General features: G+C 42.8%; 1 protein-coding gene across 5 annotated transcripts in view; it reads left to right on the top strand.

The window, feature by feature from the left end:
• The window catches only part of Imp (IGF-II mRNA-binding protein), a 268,323-nt gene that overhangs the window by 225,447 nt on the left and 23,427 nt on the right, over positions 1-19,449 (top strand). For 3 of the 5 annotated variants that reach the window (XM_065227322.1, XM_065227317.1, XM_065227328.1), the window contains one exon: positions 14,701-14,871. In XM_065227322.1, the coding sequence (XP_065083394.1) occupies positions 14,701-14,871 (171 nt within the window). Of the gene's footprint in view, positions 1-2,673; positions 2,731-14,700; positions 14,872-19,449 lie in introns of all 5 variants that reach the window. The other 2 variants (XM_065227311.1, XM_065227314.1) reach the window with 1 other exon arrangement.

Genomic DNA, 19,449 nt, shown 5'->3' with positions numbered 1-19,449 from the left:
AAGGCTGCTTTAGTCAATAATAAAATCTCAACTTACCGTTTTCCGTTGTGAAATAAATGTTTGATTTGAAATTGATGTAATGTTGTTGATCAGTCCTATCAAAGATTAGAATGAGAGGAAAAAAGTATCCTTACGTTGTTTTCGGGTCCGTGGAATTATGTTGTTGTCTTCCGCGTGGTCGGAATTTGACTGTTATGTTGCGTACCTCTTTTGCTGCAGCTGCGCCTCTGGCGGAATTTTAAGGGAAACTTCCGATGAGGAGAACTTGACGTGGAACGTCGTTTAGGGTTTGTGTATTCTCTTACCGGGAGCTTTTTGGAGTTATTTCGGTGTTGTGAGAGATTATGCTGTTTCGTAATAGAGGTTTCTAATCGATAAAATTCGGTAGTAGTCAAGCTGGCTCGATCTCTTCTTTCTAGGAAGATTTTCACTTGGACTCCCCCTGGGGCAGTCTCATCCGGGCAAACTCAACGTGGCCTGCGGTCTCCTTTACCGGAGTGGCGCTTAAGCCGCAGGCTTAACCGAGATCGGCCAGTGTCGGCTGCAGGCTGCCAAATTCCATTTCCGCTTGAAATACTTCAGGCCAATTGCAGTTCCACCCTTTTTCTTCAGTATGTGCTTCACAATCGGCCAGTATTCCTCAATTGGTCTTATTTCCGGAGTATTGGCCGGTTTCATCTTCTTGGGAACCACTTTAGGACGCCATTTTCGCGACTTTCCATAATTTCCTGGCTTCCTCATTAATACCTTCTCTCTTTCTTATCTACTAGAATTTGCTCATCTTAACGCTAGATTTTCTGTACTTACGGGGCCCGTTTCTTCGGTCTTCTACGCTCATGCACTCTGCCAGTCAATCCGAGGTCATCGATGCACATTAGACTGATGCAAAATTTGAAATTTTCGCTCCACAGTGTTCAAAAGGTTCCAAATCGGGTCCTGATTAGCCTCCGAAAGTTTAAACTCATTTGATAAGAAACTGACTTAGCACAAACTCCATGGTGCGGGAAAATAGGAAATAGATATATACATTATAATCTTCAGCTTCAATCTGATTGGATTTCTACGACTGAGCAGTCCTGTTATGTCAGATTTATCTTTAAATGAAATATGCGGACTAAAAACTGCGGCTGATTTCGAGTTGCCGATAATGGAACAGCTGGTTAGCACGCCGTTCAAATGGAACGGTGGCCGAAGAAAATGAAGCTGCCGACAATAGTCACACTCACCTGCGAAATTTGAAGCGCTGTAAAAACGTTTTCAAACAGTTTCGGACAATTTTGTCGATTTGAATGGATAGAGTCAATTCAAATCGACAAAATTGTCCGAAACTGTTTGAAAACGTCTTTACAACACTTCAAATTTCTCTGGTGTGTGCAACGATTGTCGGCAATCTCTTTTCCTTCGGCAACCGTTCCATTTGAACTGCGTGTTAAACTGCTGTTCTATTATCGGCAACTCGAAATCAGCCTCATTTTGAGTTTGCTCTGTTGTTTAAATCTAGTCCTATTGAAGCTAAAAGACTAAGAAATCGTGTAAATTAATGAAAATGCAGTGAAATTACCGTTTAAATGTTGATTGCCGAAAACAGTCAAACTATTAACTTCAACCAAAACGCAGCAACCAATGAACGCCATTGAGGGAAGGGCCCCGCCTTGCGACGTCATGCTAAACATGCACCGGTGCATGAGCAAATCCATCGAAGAACAAGCCTACTTGGTACGATCGGTCCCACTGACCTCCACCGGCCGACATGGCGTGCCAACCAGCTTCTATGAGTCCAATTTTCTGACTGCGCCACACACACACACACACACACACACAACCCAATCAAGTCGACGGCGGCGTCCATACGCTGTGTTTGTTGTGATGTTGTTCGTCGTTCCTATTGGTCGTGTTGAAGGCGGCATGTCGGTCGGACTTTGCGGTGTATCCACATTTTATCATTTTTCCTACCTCTATGCTAAGTGAGTACACATTTCTAACGGTTTCTGCATATTTTCGGTGTCCGCTTTCGGCCGTCCGCCGGACACAACCAGCCTGATCGGGGAAGGGGAATCACTCGGACGGGACGGGAGACGTTTTGCCGATGCTGATTTGTCAGTGCGGGCTTTCAGTTTCACGTGCCGTTCGGGTTCAAGGTGGATCCGGGGGCGAATTGCATGAGTCCAGGATATCGTCTCACGGTGATTGCCGGGACTGCCGACAGGGGGCCTTCAGGAGACCGAGCACGTGGTTGCTTCGTTGTGAGTGTTGTGGGCGCCATTCGCCGCCATCCATGACAGTCGAGTTTCTAGAGCGTGGCGAGGAATGCACATTGCGGGGTCCGATTTCATCGAGTAGGTTCCGTGGAATAGAGAGGGAATCTGACGTCGACCGTAGCGCACTGTAGTTAAATCAAACGATCAGTTGTACATGGTTTGAAAGTATGCATTTTACAATGTATGATCATTCGAAAAATTCATTATTTCTCGATTACTTTTTCAAAGGGACGTATCAGCTTCTGTAAACAATGCATTTGATCGTAGATTTGGCGTAGCTCGTCCAATATAATGCATTGTTTACATTGTTAAGTAGACCGCTGATAACGACGAGGATGGCAAACATATAATCCCATTTTCGCAGAATAGTGCAGATTACTAATGCCTTCATTCCTATTTCTCATCTCTATTCCAGGTATGACTATGATGCATCATCAATCAGTGAGGAAGTTTCACTGCAGCAAGCAGTGAGGTAACTAGGAGTGGGTGGGGATGGTGAAGGGTGAACATTAGGGTGGTTCAAAATATCGGAAGGTATCTATCCCGAATGCGTATATTTCGAACTGTACTGCGAACTGCACCGAGTTTGTTAGCCACATCCGCGTCCGAAAGTCCTGGATTCGGTATGAAAGCCTGTACCGCTTCGACGCGTTGATTGCGCCTTCCGGGATACAGACAAACGTTCCTTGACACATTTCAGCACTGCACAGTCGGTGGTTTTGGTCATTTTCATTTTCATTTCCAATACTTACTTCCTCCATTTTCACCAACTTCCTTACTGATAGGTTGGGAATAGTGCAATTAGTATTACATTGGACGCTTTGTTTTGCATGATACTAGATTCCCTTTCACAGACTTCAGAATAGAATACCTAACACTTTTAGCTCAGTCGGTAAAGGCACAGCTACAAAGCAAGACCATGCTGGAGGTGGCTGGGTTCGATTCCCGGTCCGGAGGAATTTTTCGGGTTGGAAAATTTCTCGACTTCCCTGGGCAATAGAGTATGATTGTACTTGCCACACAATTATACTAATGCAAAAATGGTACAGGCATCGAAAGCTCTCAATTAATAACTGTGGAAGTGCATCTAGAACACTAAGTTGAGAGCACGCAACAAGCTAATATGCCATACGCAATAAGCTTGAAATGCGAGGAAGAAGAAGAAGACCGACAAAATTACTGGCTCCGTTGCTCATACATTTAGATTAGCTTTCAACACTCCCGTCTTCTGAATATGAGCACGAATCATGTTGGGCAGACCAAATGTCCGTAGTAACAATCAAGCACCCAGCATTCCAAAATATACATTGCATAAATTTTGCCCTATGATCATCTTAAAATAAAAAATGAAAGTAAATTTGAATGGGTGTTTTTGCATCACATATAATGATAAAAGACCACTAGTTTGTATCGATTAACCTGATTTGTTCACATTTGTTACTTAGGAACTTTTGAAAAGTTACGTGAGCATTGATCAAACCTTTTGGTCGTAATCTAAAGCAAACCCCACACGCATCAATATATTGACGCGAAGGGGTATTATTGACAATAATATTGATGGTGTGAATTCAGAAATATTGTCAATCTCGATATATTGACGGCAATATAGCATGTATTGATAATACGATTATTGTCAATAAAAGCAATCGTGTAGGGTTCACTTAAGAGGAAGAGGAGAAAATACGGGGGCGAAAACGAACCACTTTTCTGTCAAATGTGAACCAGCTCGTGATTGGCCGATTTGAAGTGCGTAATAGAGATAGATATAGATAGAGATAGAGAAAAAAGAGTAAGAAGCCAGTTGTCTCTTCTTCCTGTTAGGTCGTAATCAACCAATCACATGCTTGCATGCTATGACTATTGAGAGAACAGAGTTCGTCTGTTGATGTCACGGTTGTCACCTCGTTAGACGGTCAATGAGGCTGAATTAAAATTGAGTAAAATTTAACTCAAAATTGTAGTTAAAATTTCCTCGGTTTTGTTAAAAAAAACTGCTGAATATGAGGAAAATTTGAACAATGAAGTCTTTTTTACACAGTTTTTCGAGATTTACACGGTACGTACGTTTGCAGAAGCTTGCGTTTTGTGTACAAGTAGGAATTTGAGCAGGGTTCTCTCTGTTTATACTCTTTAGTATGACTATGATTGCCCTGAAAAGAAGCTTTTGGTATGAATTTTAGTTCTGACATGTTCAGAAATTTAACTCTTTTGGAAAATCTTGGTGGCCCAGGAAAAGGACGATGGTAGTACAGCCTAAAAGCCTTTGGATGATGATGATGACGTGTAGGCAGCTGGATCTGCAAATCGAACCGGACAATTCCATATTCTTCGGTTCAATGATTGGGCACTCGCAAGAGTCTCTGCCCGTCTGCTGCTGGACAGGGGTTGAACTGGTGACTGCAGAAGGTTGGAAGGCCGCAAAATATCAGTGTCCACTAGACTGATGCAAAATTTGAAATTTTCGCTCCACAGTGCTTAAATGGTTTCAAATCGTGTCCTGATAAGCCTCCCAAAGTTACAACTCATTTGGTTAGAAACAGACTTCGCACAAGCCATTTGAAGTTTACATGTAAATTACTATAGGCAATCTCAACTTTTTGTTCATTGCCTTCTAGTCTTTTTCCATATTGAGCTGCTATTCTTATAGAAAATTTTCATAGCTACAACTTTGCTGAAGACCGTTTCTATGTAAAACGAGACAGGAAAAAGTTATTAATTATTTAAGAGATTGGTAAACTTATGACATGATCAAGCAGTTGCTCTGTAGGCAACACTGTATTTTGCAGTGTGACATAGTAGCCATGATTTTTGTGTCCTATTCAACGCCCCAGAAACACCAATGTTGCCTGCTGAGCAGCTGATGGAGCATGATCATAAGACATCAGCGCATTGAACCATTGATAACTTTCGATCCTTGCATTTAATCAAAAAGTGGTCTTCAGCAAAGTTGTAGCTAGAAAAATTTCCTACAAGTACAGTTTTTGAAGCAGACCCATATGGTGAATTATTAGATCGACATGAACAAAAAACTTGGTTTTCCCATAGTAATTCCCATACAAACTTCAAATGGTTTGTGCCATCTCAGTTTCTCACCAAAAGGGTTCAAATTTTGAGAGGTTAGTCAGGATCCGATTTGGAATCGTTTAAGTATTGTGGAGCGAAAATTTCAAATTTTGCATCACTCTAGTGTCCACCCAGCTAAAGCTCCTCCTTTTTTTAGTTTTTCTCGTTAAACTTCTTCTTTCAACAAGTTGGTAAATATTAGCCTTTAGCAGAAAGACGCTTAATACTTTTTTCGGTGAATTTATGATCCTGTTTCACGTCATGGTTCTTCCCTATGCCTGTTCAGATAAATAAGTACTTTTATTTATTTTTTCTACTGCCCTAAATCAAACGAGTAGAAATAAGAGGGTTACGCGCTCGAATAATTGAAAATTTGATCGAATTGCTGGAAAAATCTTCACGATTAATCGTTAATCGAATAATTCGACTTATAGGCATCCCCATGTTTTTTGGTGGTTCTTCGAAAATGTCGAACCAAAAGCGATGCGATACTAGTTTTCATTGCTATGACGACGACTGAATTATGGGGCTTAGAAGCAGAGGGGTGAAAGTCAATTCTCTTCATCGATTTCCTCTGTTGATGACCATGGCTTCACTAACCCATTTCGCACTATTTTTGCTATGCTCTTCTATCATCCAGAACAACAAAAGTGCTGTTTGCCATCGAGTTATTAACGAAACAAAAAGTCGATGAAGAGAATCGATCGAAATCACTTGCACCCCTGCTTTCAGGTTTGGGTCCAAGATTACAACCCTGGAGTGCTTTTTGTGTGGTCGTTCGGGGCGTGAGCTTCTGATTATGGCTATGAGTGCGCAAAATGTTACACAATTGCATCCACCCTATTTGCACACGACCGAAGATCGGAGGCGAATGCCACTTCGACTTGTTTCGTCTACTAACGACTCTCTGATGACAGTGTTGGGGAAGCTGCAATGCTACATCGACATGTTTCGTCTAGAAGCGAGTCTTTGATGACTGTGTTGGGGAAGCAGCATATGCATGTACGTGATTGGTAGATTTGTTAGTTATTTAGACGCTTTTGAACAATGCTTGACAATTACCACTTTTTCAATGGCTTCTTGTTGGAAAATCAACAATTGTAAGCTTTGTTATCGATGCGTAGAAATATTTATGACCGATTGGTGATAAAATCATTGAAATTGGTCCAGGGGCAGCTGAGTTATTAACGTTCAAAATCTTTCATGATTTCGTTACATGTGCCATTTTCGGTTTTCACAAAGTGTACCCTCATATAGAAATCACAGACGTAGTCCCACGTCAAAATATCTCGATTTTCATCGTATTCGAGCGCACGGCCGATGAAAATAGCTTAGAATTGAGTCGAATCTGTCTCAACGTTTCAAAAAGTTGGATTAGTAAAATTTTCCTCAATTGTCTTCCAAATTTAACTCGAATATTTAAGACAATCGATGAATATTTGAGTGAACTCTCATCGGTCATGCAGATTTTTAAGGATAATCGAGGAAAATTGTACTCACTTAGTTCCCGAGTAAAGTCTGAGATCAAATTGAAATCTAAATTTGATGTTGTGATTTCACTGATAATGATTACTCAGATGCTATCGTTTTGGTCGTTTTAACGGTTTTTGAGAAAATTGAGAGCAAACAAATCTTCCTGTGACATCACATTGAAAACTATTTCTGCTATCAGTGAGAGCAAACTGAAAACTAAATTTGATACTAATTTTTCCTGTTGATAACAAAACAAGTTTTAAATTTGATGTTATGCTAAGGCAATGAAAACAAACCTGCAACAACATATTTTTGAAGAGCAAATGTACAGCAAAATGAAAACAAAATTAGGTATCAAATTTGTCAATTGCTTAAACTGAAATCAAATTATGATTTCAGTTCGATGTTTATATCAAAACTTGATTTCAATTTGCTGTCATTTTGATGCTGGACTTTGATCGGGTTGGCAACCCCACTTTAAACGATTTCGAGCGAAATACTGGATTGGATGGCGAACAGCTCAGTTTAGAATTAGTCCTGCAGGTAGCACTAATGCATCATTTGGTTTAAAATTATTTGCTCAACTTGGTATTTTGACTAGATGAAAGATTGCTGTCTTTGGCAAATTTGGTCGAGTAAATGAGACTTATTGGATGATGTACATCACATTTGAAAATTCGCTGCTGTTACCTGATTTATAACAATTATTATGCGGCAAAACATGAAGTCGTCCAATTTTACGTTCATTATGCTTTGTTAATTTTGACGAGGTATACATTCCCGCGGATAGCGTGTATATTCGTTATGAGTCAGGATGTACAGTAGTGGCGCTAGTGTGCCATTTAACTTCCAATTGCTTGTTCTAACTTGCGACCTCGACTAGATAAAAGTAAGCGGTCCTGAACAAAGTTGGTTTTGACGAATACGACCTATTGGATGGTGGACAGCTCAGTTCAGCATCCACTCACCAGGTGACGCTAGTGTGCAACTTGGCATCGTATTGCTATTGAAGTCGGCAGCTCAGCTCAAAATTCTCACACCAGGCAGCGAGAGTGTACGATTTGAATTCGAATTGCTTGCTTAAATTTGACAGCTCAACTAGATGGTTGGAATTTCCTTACCAGGCTGTATTACTATGTTACCTGTCTTATAACGAAGACAACATACCAAGAAGACCGGCAACTCTTCCATTTTCTCATACGAACGCTATGAGACAGGTACAATCGCTTCATCTGCCGCTCAAAGGTAAATGCTTCGAACGAATTTGATAGCAAAGATTACATCCTCAGAAGAAATGTTTGTGTATTTGCTCACTTTTCTATGCGTTGCTTCCACCTTCACACAAGCGCAGCGCTACTGTATCTGTCGCTTGGATTCTGGTAAAGTGGCCAGTCTTCTTGATATGATGTCTTCACTTATAACGAATATACGTTGCATACGAGTACCCCAAACACAACGTATGACTCGTCTAATTTTGCATAGCATTTGCAATGTAAAATTAGACGAACTATACGTTGTATTCGGGGTACACAAAAGTGCACAAAGTGACTTGCTGCCTTTAGCCAAATTGTTCAGATGGACAAGACCTATTGGATGGTGAACAGATAGTTCAGCTGAGAGTGTAAGTATAGAATCACAGTAGGCATTAGTTGTCAGGACAAGTTCATTTGTTTACATCATGGCTTCACCGGAGCAAGCACGTCGCGATTCAATCCTGCACGCTCGAAACGAAAATCTCGGTCCATCCGCTCCTGGCTGTTTTAGATCAAATTCCTGGCCAGGAATTGTATACCTCGGTTGACCGGAAGAATATAAAATCAATCCCCCTTATCTGGCAAGCAATCTGCAGCTGTGAGCTGAAAAGCGAAACTTTCGTTAATTCTGGGACCATGAACCAGCAAATTTACCCGGAGGAGTGTCTACGGAAGGGACTACTGCCTTTTTTGGAGCAACATGTGGTGGATTGCCTACTTTGGCCGGACTTGGCAAGCTGCCACTACTCAAATTACACCAAACAGTGGTACAGCGAAAATGGCGTCAGAGTGAGGAATATTGTGGTCAATTGTGAAGCACATACTGAAGGGAGGAACTGCAATTGACCTGAAGGATTTCAAGCGGAAATGGAATTAGGCAGCGAAACCAGTGGGAATAGGGCTCGTGCAAAAAATGAAGAGCCGTGTATGAAGAAAAGTTCGAGCAATGGCCTACGGTAAGAAGGAAGACTGAAACAATGGTCTTACAATAAGGATAATATAGAGATGTATAATGATATATAGTGATGTATAGTGACGTTTAACGGGCGTCTAACGCCGTGTAAAGTTGTTTATTATTTTCCTCGGGCTAACCTCAAAATGTATGTAATTCGATCTGTCAAAATGAGTTTGACAGCGCACAGTGGGCGAAAATTGACAAAACCGCGACTAAATTGAATATCTCGGCTGCCAAACAGTTTCAGTCAACATGTTATACATATTCTCAAAGGAAAAACTCTGCTGAATCGATTGGTCGGAGACTTTTGCGTACCGAGATAGAGGGATCAACCCGAGTTCCCGGTAAAGTAAGAAATGCCACTATCTATCGACATAATTTTACACTTTACTTAACGTAAATTACTGGAAATTGATAGTACTAAGTATATATGGTGTAAAGACTCCATATACGCCCTCAGGAAAACTCTACTGGCCTAAAGGAGGGTCCGGAACGACCGATAAAGTGGCCACATTATAAAAAATGTCCTAGAACCTTGTGATTTTTTTCCATGTTGTTCAGAATCAAGAGATCAAAGCGTATTTAATATGGAAACTATATTTTGGGTTATAGTGGTCATATTCTGAATCTCCGGATAATCTGGATTGACCGATAAAGTGGCCACATTATAAAAATTGTCCTAGAACCTTGCGAATTTTTCTATGTTGTTCAGAGTCAATATGTATAACATGTTGACTGAAACCGTATGGCAGCCAAGATATTCAATTTAGTCGTGGTTTTATCAATTTTTGCCCACTGTGCAGCGGTTTGTTATGGCGTGAAAATCTCTATATAGCTGTTACATTGAACAATGAAAAACAAAACGCGTTTTTAAACCCCAACAAGATTCTCATATCCGGATTTTTTCGTGTTCAGCCTTTATGTCATCAGGGATGTAAGTGTGCAATGGAAATAATGATTCTTTAATTCTAAATTTTGAATAGCTCGAGGCGAAAAAAGAATCGCGTGAAACCTGAATTGAGTGTATGTTACTGTTAAATTGTTGAATTCAGCATTCACTATTTCAGTGCCAACATTTCAAAGGGGCGTAATTGCATTTGTAAACAATGGCTTTAGCCGTCGATTTATCGCGAATAAAAGCTCACTCATGAAAAATAATGACACCAGAAGGTAGAGGAATGTTTCCTCTACCAGCTAGCATTGTAATTTTGGAGAGGTAAGATTTCATTCGCGAGAAATTGATGGCTAAAGTCATTGTTTACAAAAGCAATTACGCCCCTTTGAAATGTTGGCACTGATTTGATAGATTTTAAATTGAAAACAGATAAAAGACAAACTCAAATGAGGTTCGGTTTAGCTGTCAAAATTTTGCAACATCAAAATGTAATATGGCGTCAGACCAAGGGGTAAGTCACTCAGCACATTATGCCGCAATTAGATTCGGCATCCATCGACACACCTTCGGCACAATCTCGTAAGCATTTGATTGTTGTAAATAAAATGGGAGCACTGATGGTCACTGAAGTTGTTCACAACATTACGTGCTGTTTGGATGTATATTAAGCAACGTCTTCTAATTAAATATACCAGAGAAACTCAGACCAGCAGTTCAGTTCTCGGTTCACTCGCACTCGGTTTACATCCGAAATGCCGCTAGACCGATTTATCCCATGGATTTCAAACCAAAACTTTCAAGGTGTCATAAATACCGGGTTGCCGGAATGGGTATTTTACAAACAATCGCAGCTTCCTCTATGATCGGCACAATCGGCACACTGAAAAAAAAGATGACCCAAGATTGGTGTGCGGAGTGACCCACCCCATGTGTCAGACGCACTTTGAAGTGTTCTAATCCGTTTTTTTAAAGATGAAATGCAATTTAACTAGCGAAATACTGCTTCGCTTACAGTAAAACAAACATTATTCAGTTACCGAAAGTTGATTGTACATGTTTGGATCCTAATTTAAATGAGATAGGAACTGAATTTTTATCATTTTAAAATGATTCTTCAATTAAGGATACTGAGTGTCGCCTATTTCCATAACTTTGAATATTGAATTGAATGTTTGTTAGTGAATGATTTTTTTTTAAATAATTACATTACATTTGGTTGCAAATTAAAACCACACGATCCTACAAATTGAGTATATTTCAGATTTGTCCAGAATTGTATATTTCATCTGTATCAGATTTCCCTGGCAACGCTGTCTGTGACAACTGTCAAACATTCCGCTGCCCATCCGCTTTCGCTCGCATTGCGTTTGGACCTTAAAACTTTCCAAGTCTTCAATTTTCTCATTTTTCTCCCGTTTAACAAACCCTGCAAACAAAACGACCAGCAATTACTTGAGACTGACCAATAACCGGTGGCACACACTCGCTCCGGAGCGCGCTCATCCATATTCACACCACACCGCGACAAGACCAACGAAAGACCAGACACACACACACGTATTTCATTTGTTATTATTAGACATAGGACACGCCAAAGTAAAGGGAGAAAGGCAGAAGAGGGGGACACGCGAGCACGGCGACAACAAACAAACACTCCGCGCACCGGTCAACCCAGCGGGGAGCCTTTTCACTAAAAAATGGCTTCCTGGACCGCCGCCGCGCGGCCGACCAGCCCTGACCGACCGTTCAACAGTTTGTGTGTGGCTATTTTATGCTAATGAAGTCGAGACACGGAGAGGGGGAATTCGATTCCTCCCGAGACAAAGTCGCAATGCAACCGTGATGGCATTTCTTTGACGCACTTTTCGGCGATCCTGTTCCTGCTCAAGAGCCCGGGGGTTCAACGACCTCCTAATTGGCGCTGGAATCCGGGAAATGGGAAAGCGGAACGGGTTTAGGTATTTGCTAAACTGCATCACAATCGAAGAATGCGGAAATGTAAACAACTCGCTTGGCCTCTGCTACAATGTATTTGCTCCTCGGCTATTGACTAATCTCTAATAGCAAGCGAATGGACGAACGCGAATGTGTTTCGATGGAGTTGTGTGATCGTAGCAATCGACAACGGTAACAGCTGCCCCCGATGGCAGCTGTGAACTTTGATGGGTGTTGTTGTTGTTGTTGTTGTCGCTATCGCGGAATTCTAGGGAAGCGAATCGTTCTTCGATTGAATTGGGATTCGAACTCGCTGCCCCAGGGTTGAATTCCCATGGAAATGAAATCTTTTGGCAAGTTTGACACCTCGACAACCATAACAACAACAAGTGTGTGAAGTGAGAGAAATGCCATTGCTGCGTTTCAGAACAGAGAAAGAACCAAAGAGCAAAGCGGAAACTTTCAAAAACAAACAAATGGAGAGGTGAAACAAGTCAGCCAAAAGTGACTGAACTTTCCAATGTTTACCCCCGCGCACCGATCGTCATCGTTGTCAATGATGTCGAGACGGGTGGCGATGGTTGTAGCACAGACAACCAGACATAGCACTCTTAAAATGTTCATGGAAATGGCTTTTAACGGTTAATTTAAATGTTTCTTAGTTGGCCACTTGCGTTTGACGTTTACACACTACAGCCATCTGTTGAGCATATTGCCCATTACAGTGATTCAATGAGTTGCGTCTGTTTATCGGTGGTTGTAGCTCGTTGAATGTCTGGCTCGGTTTACTCCCAAACTGAGATCTCAGAACGGCTTGAAGCGAACAAAGTCTCCGGGACTGCTTGCTCACTGACGCAGAGCAGTATGTGAAATTTCGGGCCGAAAAATTCACCCAACGGCTGAGCGGTGCAATCGTAAACATGCCAAGTGGGCAGTCCCGCCATAACCACAATTGATGCATTTTGCCCCGCCGCCACATTGCGGAATCAATGTATGCGGGAAACATACAACCGCACACCGCACACTACTGATCTCCCCAGGGGGTGACCTGAAGTCCGCCGCCGAGCCGGTCTCGTCTACATGGGAACGTACGCGATCGCGTACGGGAACGGAAACGTGAACGAGTTTTGGAATTTTCAACATCATCGTTCATGATTCACACACAGCACTGCTGCTGCCGCGTCTCGAATGCTAATTTTCCGTATCCCGGAGAGGGACCATCCACGAAATGCGACACACATTCCAGACTCTGCTGGCTGCTGCAGTCGGGCACGGTAAAAAAACAACACTAAGTGCAACATTCTTCCAGAAGTCAATGCTCGGAAGTGTCCAAAGTTTGGTGCATCCCACATTGCATGGATCATTAAAAAATTGTGATTCGCTCGGAGTGGTGCACCCGGAGGAGGGAGCAGTGCGAGAATGAGCATAAATACTTTTTTGTGGTTATGTTCGTTCCAATCCAGCCGCCGTAAGAACGTCATTGACCGCCGGGTAGCAATTTTCGACGACGGAGCAGGCGGCGGCGGCGGCGGCGACGGAGGTAGTTATGACGGCGATTGCAACGACGACGCGACCACGACAACAATAACGTATTCGGCGGGTATGGCCGAGGCCGAGACGCGAGACTACATATGCGATGATCATGATGACATGGCGCGAGATTTCGAGACGTGGAGCTTTTTTGTTGTATTGTTTTTTTTTTCAGTTCTGTTTTAAGGTCTCGCTGCTGGTGGCTGATGCTGCATCAGAGTTGCAGCATCAAGTTGTAAACAAATATCCGTGCGGAGAGGAATCGATGGAAATATGTTGTCTTCCCGCGGCGTGATCAGCGCCAAAGTAGGCTGCGATTTTTGCCCGGCTTCAAAACAATGACGCGATGATCGCGGAAATGGTTCAGAATTTCCAAACTGTCAAAACCGGTTTTTGTGTGCAGATTTGTGCTGCGAAGTTTAAATTAAAAAAAATGTGATGCACCGTTTAAATTTATTATTGGAAGATTTCGATTTTTAATTTAATTGGAAATCTCTAAGCTCAAAATTCAAGCGACGAACCCTCATTTTAAGCTCAAATTCAACTTCCAAAAACCACTGATTGGTATTCTACTCGGTCCCCGTTTCAAACCGACCCCAAATCGTTCAAACAGTACTCGACATTAAAGCCCTCAATATGCATCCGGGATTTAACTTCGGCGGCATGCCAAACGAAGTCAATCCACAGCGCAACCGCCATGTTTTGACGTTGACGTTTCGAAGTGACTAAACTTTATAACCTCATTCTTGGAAACTATTCTCTCGCCGTTCTCCCTCTCTGTCTCTGTCTCCGTTTCGCTCGCCGTAAGCGCATACTAATCTTGCGGAGGAATGTTTACGACCGTCGCTGGCACCGCCACCGGCTGCCGTCGGTCGCCGCCATCTAAATTAAGAATTTCATTCATAACTACATTTCCATGTAAATTAGCGTGATGCATAATTGGCTCCGTTCCCGATCGAAGATGGCCTGGGCAGAATCGCGCATTCTAGTACTTCGCGCTTGCCTTTGGCGGATTCCAATGCACTGACGCTGACTTGATGACTTGTTCCGGTTCGGTGCACTATGCGCCCACCCAAGCAACGAGAACGCGAGAAATCAGGTTAACCGGCAGTGACTAATTCCGACGCTCGTATATATATTTACAGTGGAATGATTACGATTTCATTCATGCTTTGTTCACTACGTCACTTGCGTCACCACAGGAAGTTGAGTCCGTCAGAGAGAAATAGTTCGCCCATTCTACCCGCTTACCAGCTGATTCACATCGGCATTTAGAATATAGCTTCCACATGTGTTTCTACAACTTGTCTTCTCTTCTCTTTCCCTCTCTCCCTGCAGCAATATTGCCAAAATCGTAATCAGTGGAATACCGCAGCACGCCAAATTCGATGACATCGAGCCACTGCTGAAGCCGTTCGGCAAGGTCGAACACTGCGACGCAGTCACTAGCAAGGACCCGACCACGCAAACCGTCCATATCACGTTCGAGAATCACGAGCAGGCACAAAGGTGAGTCGGAACATCCCGGTGACCTAGTTTTGGTTGGTTTTCAACAATGTTCAACGGCGCTATTTACTAATTAGGATTGAGGGAGACGCGTGGTACTTAACGCCTACTGTAAAGGGCCACCCACATAAGATCCGGATCCGGACGCGTTCTGCTAAACTGACAGCTAAATCTATTGTCTAACTGTCAAATTTACGGCAACGCAACGCAAATGCATCTAATGTGGGTGGCCCTTAAGGGGTCTAGCGAGCGGCAGGGTTGCCAAAACAACAGATTAACCTATGTTTCTACAGATTTAAACCAAGAATCTGTATTCACAGATCACAAATTTTTAGGTTTTAAATAGATTATATAGATTTTTAAAATATGATCAATCATTCCAAAAAGAAAACTCAAATTGTTTAAAACACACAACTTTTATTTTCGCTTCAGAGCAATTTTCTTATCACCAACGCTTATACACCGAAACCTTCATTTACGAAAAATCGTATTTTTTTAATAGTTATCCCTGCAGGGACCGGAAATCCATGTCTGACGCCATTTTGAAATTCAAGATGGTGGTTTCCAGTTAGACAAAAACTGGGAAATACTGTGAAATACCCCAAAACATTGGTATTTTGAAATCGTGGTGACGTGTAGGGTCCGGATTTCAAAAATCCTTATATTGTGGGGTATTTGACAGTATATCAATTTTTTTTTTTCAACCTAAAGCTACGATCTTGGATATCAAAATCTCTTCAGACATGGATTTCCGGTCCCTACACGTCAACCCGATTCGAAAAATACCCATATTGAGGGGTATTTAGCAGAATTTCCAAGTATTTTGTCTAACCCGAAGCCACCATATTTGATTCCAAAATGGCGTCCGGCATCGATTTCCGGACTCTTCACGTCATCCCGATTCCAAAAATACGCATACGATAAAGAATTTTATCTCTGACGTTGAACGACGTCCTTACTTCCGGTGGAGATTGTTCAATTTGAGCTTCAACTCGAACGGGTTTAGAATACACGGACTCAAGTTCGACTTTACGCGGATTAATCATATTCGTTAACGTTCGCGGCGTATACAAGAATATCATCGATGACGGCGTACGACTCGTGATCGATAACGACTGATGCCTTTCATCGAGCAGGTATTTTTTTAAAACGTCTTTCACCGTCCTTACGCCTCTCTCGGCCAACCCGTTAGATTGGGGGTGGTAAGGTGGGGATTTGGAAACCTTAACACTATTTGCTTCGAGAAATCTTACGAAGAGTTCCGAGTTAAAGGGGGGACCATTGTCGGTGACGACCTCTTCGGCTATTCCAAAGTAAGCGAAAATCGATTCTACTTGCTCTATCATCTGCAAACTATTTGAACCTTTCATTAAGCGAACATCAATGAACTTGGAATAACCATCTACGACTATCAACAGGGTGCTACCTTCAAAATAGAACAAATCCAAGTGAATCCTTTGAAAGGGACGTTCACACTTTGGCCATTTCGATTCAACAACCTCTTTAGAAACCGCTTGACGTTGTTGGCAAACATTGCATTTTCGGACGTACTCAGACACATCTTTATCGAAATTTTTCCACCAAACGTACGACCGACCCAACATTTTCATTCTAACGATTCCATCATGGTTTGAATGTAACTGTTCTACAATAATCGATTTTAGACTATCCGGGACAACAACCCTATCATCGAAGTATAACACTCCTTCATCGATTCCTAGATGACAGCTCACTTGACAATATGATTTGAATGACAGATCAACATTTTTCGGCCATCCACTGGAGTCGTATTCCAACACTCGAGACAAAATTGGGTCAGATTTGTGGTGATAACGGACAACATCTAGATTAACAACATCAGAACCATTCGACGAGAGATTGTTCATACCCAGACCTACAATGTCATGTTCTACATCTGCTAGACCGGATAACGGAAGGCGCGACAGTGCATCAGCATGGCTCATGAATTTACCAGGACGATGCTGAATGGTGTAATTGTAACCGGCCAGAATGAGAGCCCAACGTTGCAACCTAGCAGCAGCGATAGAAGACGTAACCTTAGCTGGATTGAAGATCTCCTTGATACCGGTGTTATCTGTGACCAATTTGAAGGTGGCACCATAAACGTATTTGCGGAATTTAGTGATTCCGAATATGACAGCAAGGGCTTCTTTGTGGACTTGAGCGTAATTCTTCTGCGCGGGGGTGAGAGTAGACGACGCGAAGCAGATTGTTTTTTCGACCTGATCGACTAAATGGGACGAAACAGCTCCAACCCCATACGGACTAGCATCGACAGCTAAGATTATCGGTTTCGCAGGATCATACAGCTCGAGTAAATTGTTATCCACCAATAGCCGTTTAGTTTTCTCGAAGGCGACTTGACATTCTGATGACCACAGAAATCGACGATTTTAGGACGGAGTTTAATCGACCGATTGGGAAGGTGGAATAGTTGAGCAAGCCAAGGTACGCTTGGAGTTGGTTAACATTTTCCGGCGAAGGAGCTTCAACTATTGCCCTAACTTTGGACTCGCTAGGACGTATACCATCAGCAGTGATAGTATGACCTAGGTACTCAATCTCGCTTTATGGTCGCTCAGCTTTTGAAGAACCATAAACAAATTATGCTAGCTCCACCAACTACGATATCGTCCAGGTATGCAATACCTGGTGAATCGATCAAAATTTGATCTATGATCGACTGAAAAATTGCGGGGGCGGAAGTTATACCGAATGGCATTCGCGTGTATCGAAAAAGGTGGGTGTTAATCGTGCACAAAGACTGAGACGATTCGGACAATGGAACTTGTAGATAAGCTCCGGACAAGTCAATTTTGCAAAAAACTTTCCAGTTAGCCAACTTGGCCAGAATATCGTCGATTTGGGCAAGGGATAATGCTCGACAGTAGTATAACGGTTTAGCGCTGCCTTCCCATCGAGACAAATCCTAATCGAACCGTCTTTTTTAGGCACAACAACGATCGGATTTGCCCAAGAAGAAAAGCGAACAGGGACTAAAATGCCATCTTCAACTAACTTCTCTAAACTGTGTTCAACCTTTTCACGGAGAAGAAACGGAACCGAATAAGCTTTATGAAAAATTGGGGCAGTATCGGGCTTTAAAACTATCTCAGCGGTGAAACCGGTAATCACGTCATTCGCGGACTCGCTAATTACGTTAGGAAATCGCGTTTTCAATTCCGACTCGAAGGAAACGTCCAACTTACCCACAGACTTGACAGAAAAAATCCTTCTCCAGTCCGAGAACATCATATCAAGACCGTCTCGACCGAGTAACGGGTTTACTGCTTTGTCGGTTCAAATCACCACCAGCTCTAGCTTGCCTTGGATCCCCGAAGCTGCGGATACGCGGACATCAATCGTACCCAGCGGTTTGATTCGTTGGCCTGAAACAGAGACAATTTCCAATGCAGTATTATTTAACTTACTTTTAGCAAAATACTTCTGATACGTATCTACAGAGATGACGCTACGACAGGCTCCACAGTCAGCTTCGAATTCCAATCGACGACCATCGCAATCCAGCGATACGAACTCCGGTGAATCGACCTTATTCAATGATCCGGATGCGAGACTACTTGCTTGCTCCAGGATTGACAGACTGTCATTCGGTTGATTGGTTTGCTGTTCCACCGGCTGATGTTCAAGACTTGACAGATACGACTTTTCCGGGTCTACTAACTCGATGGGACCACCCAACATGTTCAGACGAAGGACTTCGTCGGCTTCCGACATTTCCGCGACTCGATTGCTTCCACCAGACTTCTTGGGTCGACCGACAGCATGTGGAAACATGACCAACCTTCCCACACGAGTAACACTTCCAGCTGCGTGCTGGGCACGTGTCCGGATCATGGTGAAGGCTGCACCGAAAGCAGGGTTTTGATGACTGTTGACTACGACTTGGTTTGCTCTCCTCCTTTTCCTGATTACTTCGTTTCGGTTTCGTCTTTTGATGTACATCCTTCCTAAGTGCTCCGAGCTTCTGCGGCAACTGACTCGACATCTCCTTGTTCTGACTCAAGGCTGCTTCCCAACTTCGGGCTAGCGAACACGCTTTGTCGAAGGTTAGGTCCGGTTCTGTCTGATCCCGGATGCCTGCGACGAACTGATCTCGCAGTGAATCCGACAAAAACGCTTCGAATTTGCAGGGTTGAGCGGTGGCTTTCAGGCTGATAATAAATTCCGTGATGCTTTGCGAGACGTGCTGCTCACATTTCCGGAACTTATACCTCTCAGCGACGACATTCGTGGTAGGAGCCAAATGTTCCTTGAGGAGACGAACCAGATCGTCATACGACTTTGTACGAGGATCGTCCGGGGCACACAATCTGGCAGCGATTGAATACAAGCTGGGACCAGAGACTGTAACTAACACGGGGACTTTTTTTTATCATCCGGCATGTCGTTCACAAGGAAGAACATTTCAAGGCGGTTGATATATTCTTCGAAATTCTCCCCAACGACGAAGTGCTCGATTTGGCCAAACATGCCAGCTCGAACGATAGGAACTATAGCATTCGGCTCCTGCTTAACTGCACCGCTTCCACTATCACC

The sequence above is a fragment of the Ochlerotatus camptorhynchus genome, unplaced genomic scaffold, assembly GCF_037179485.1.
Source record: "Ochlerotatus camptorhynchus isolate MF236.1 unplaced genomic scaffold, CSIRO-AGI_Acam_v1.1 ptg000022l, whole genome shotgun sequence".
Taxonomy (NCBI): domain Eukaryota; kingdom Metazoa; phylum Arthropoda; class Insecta; order Diptera; family Culicidae; genus Ochlerotatus; species Ochlerotatus camptorhynchus.
The sequence above is the reverse complement of the archived record's forward strand: the minus strand, read 5'-3'. Positions and strand labels throughout refer to the sequence as shown.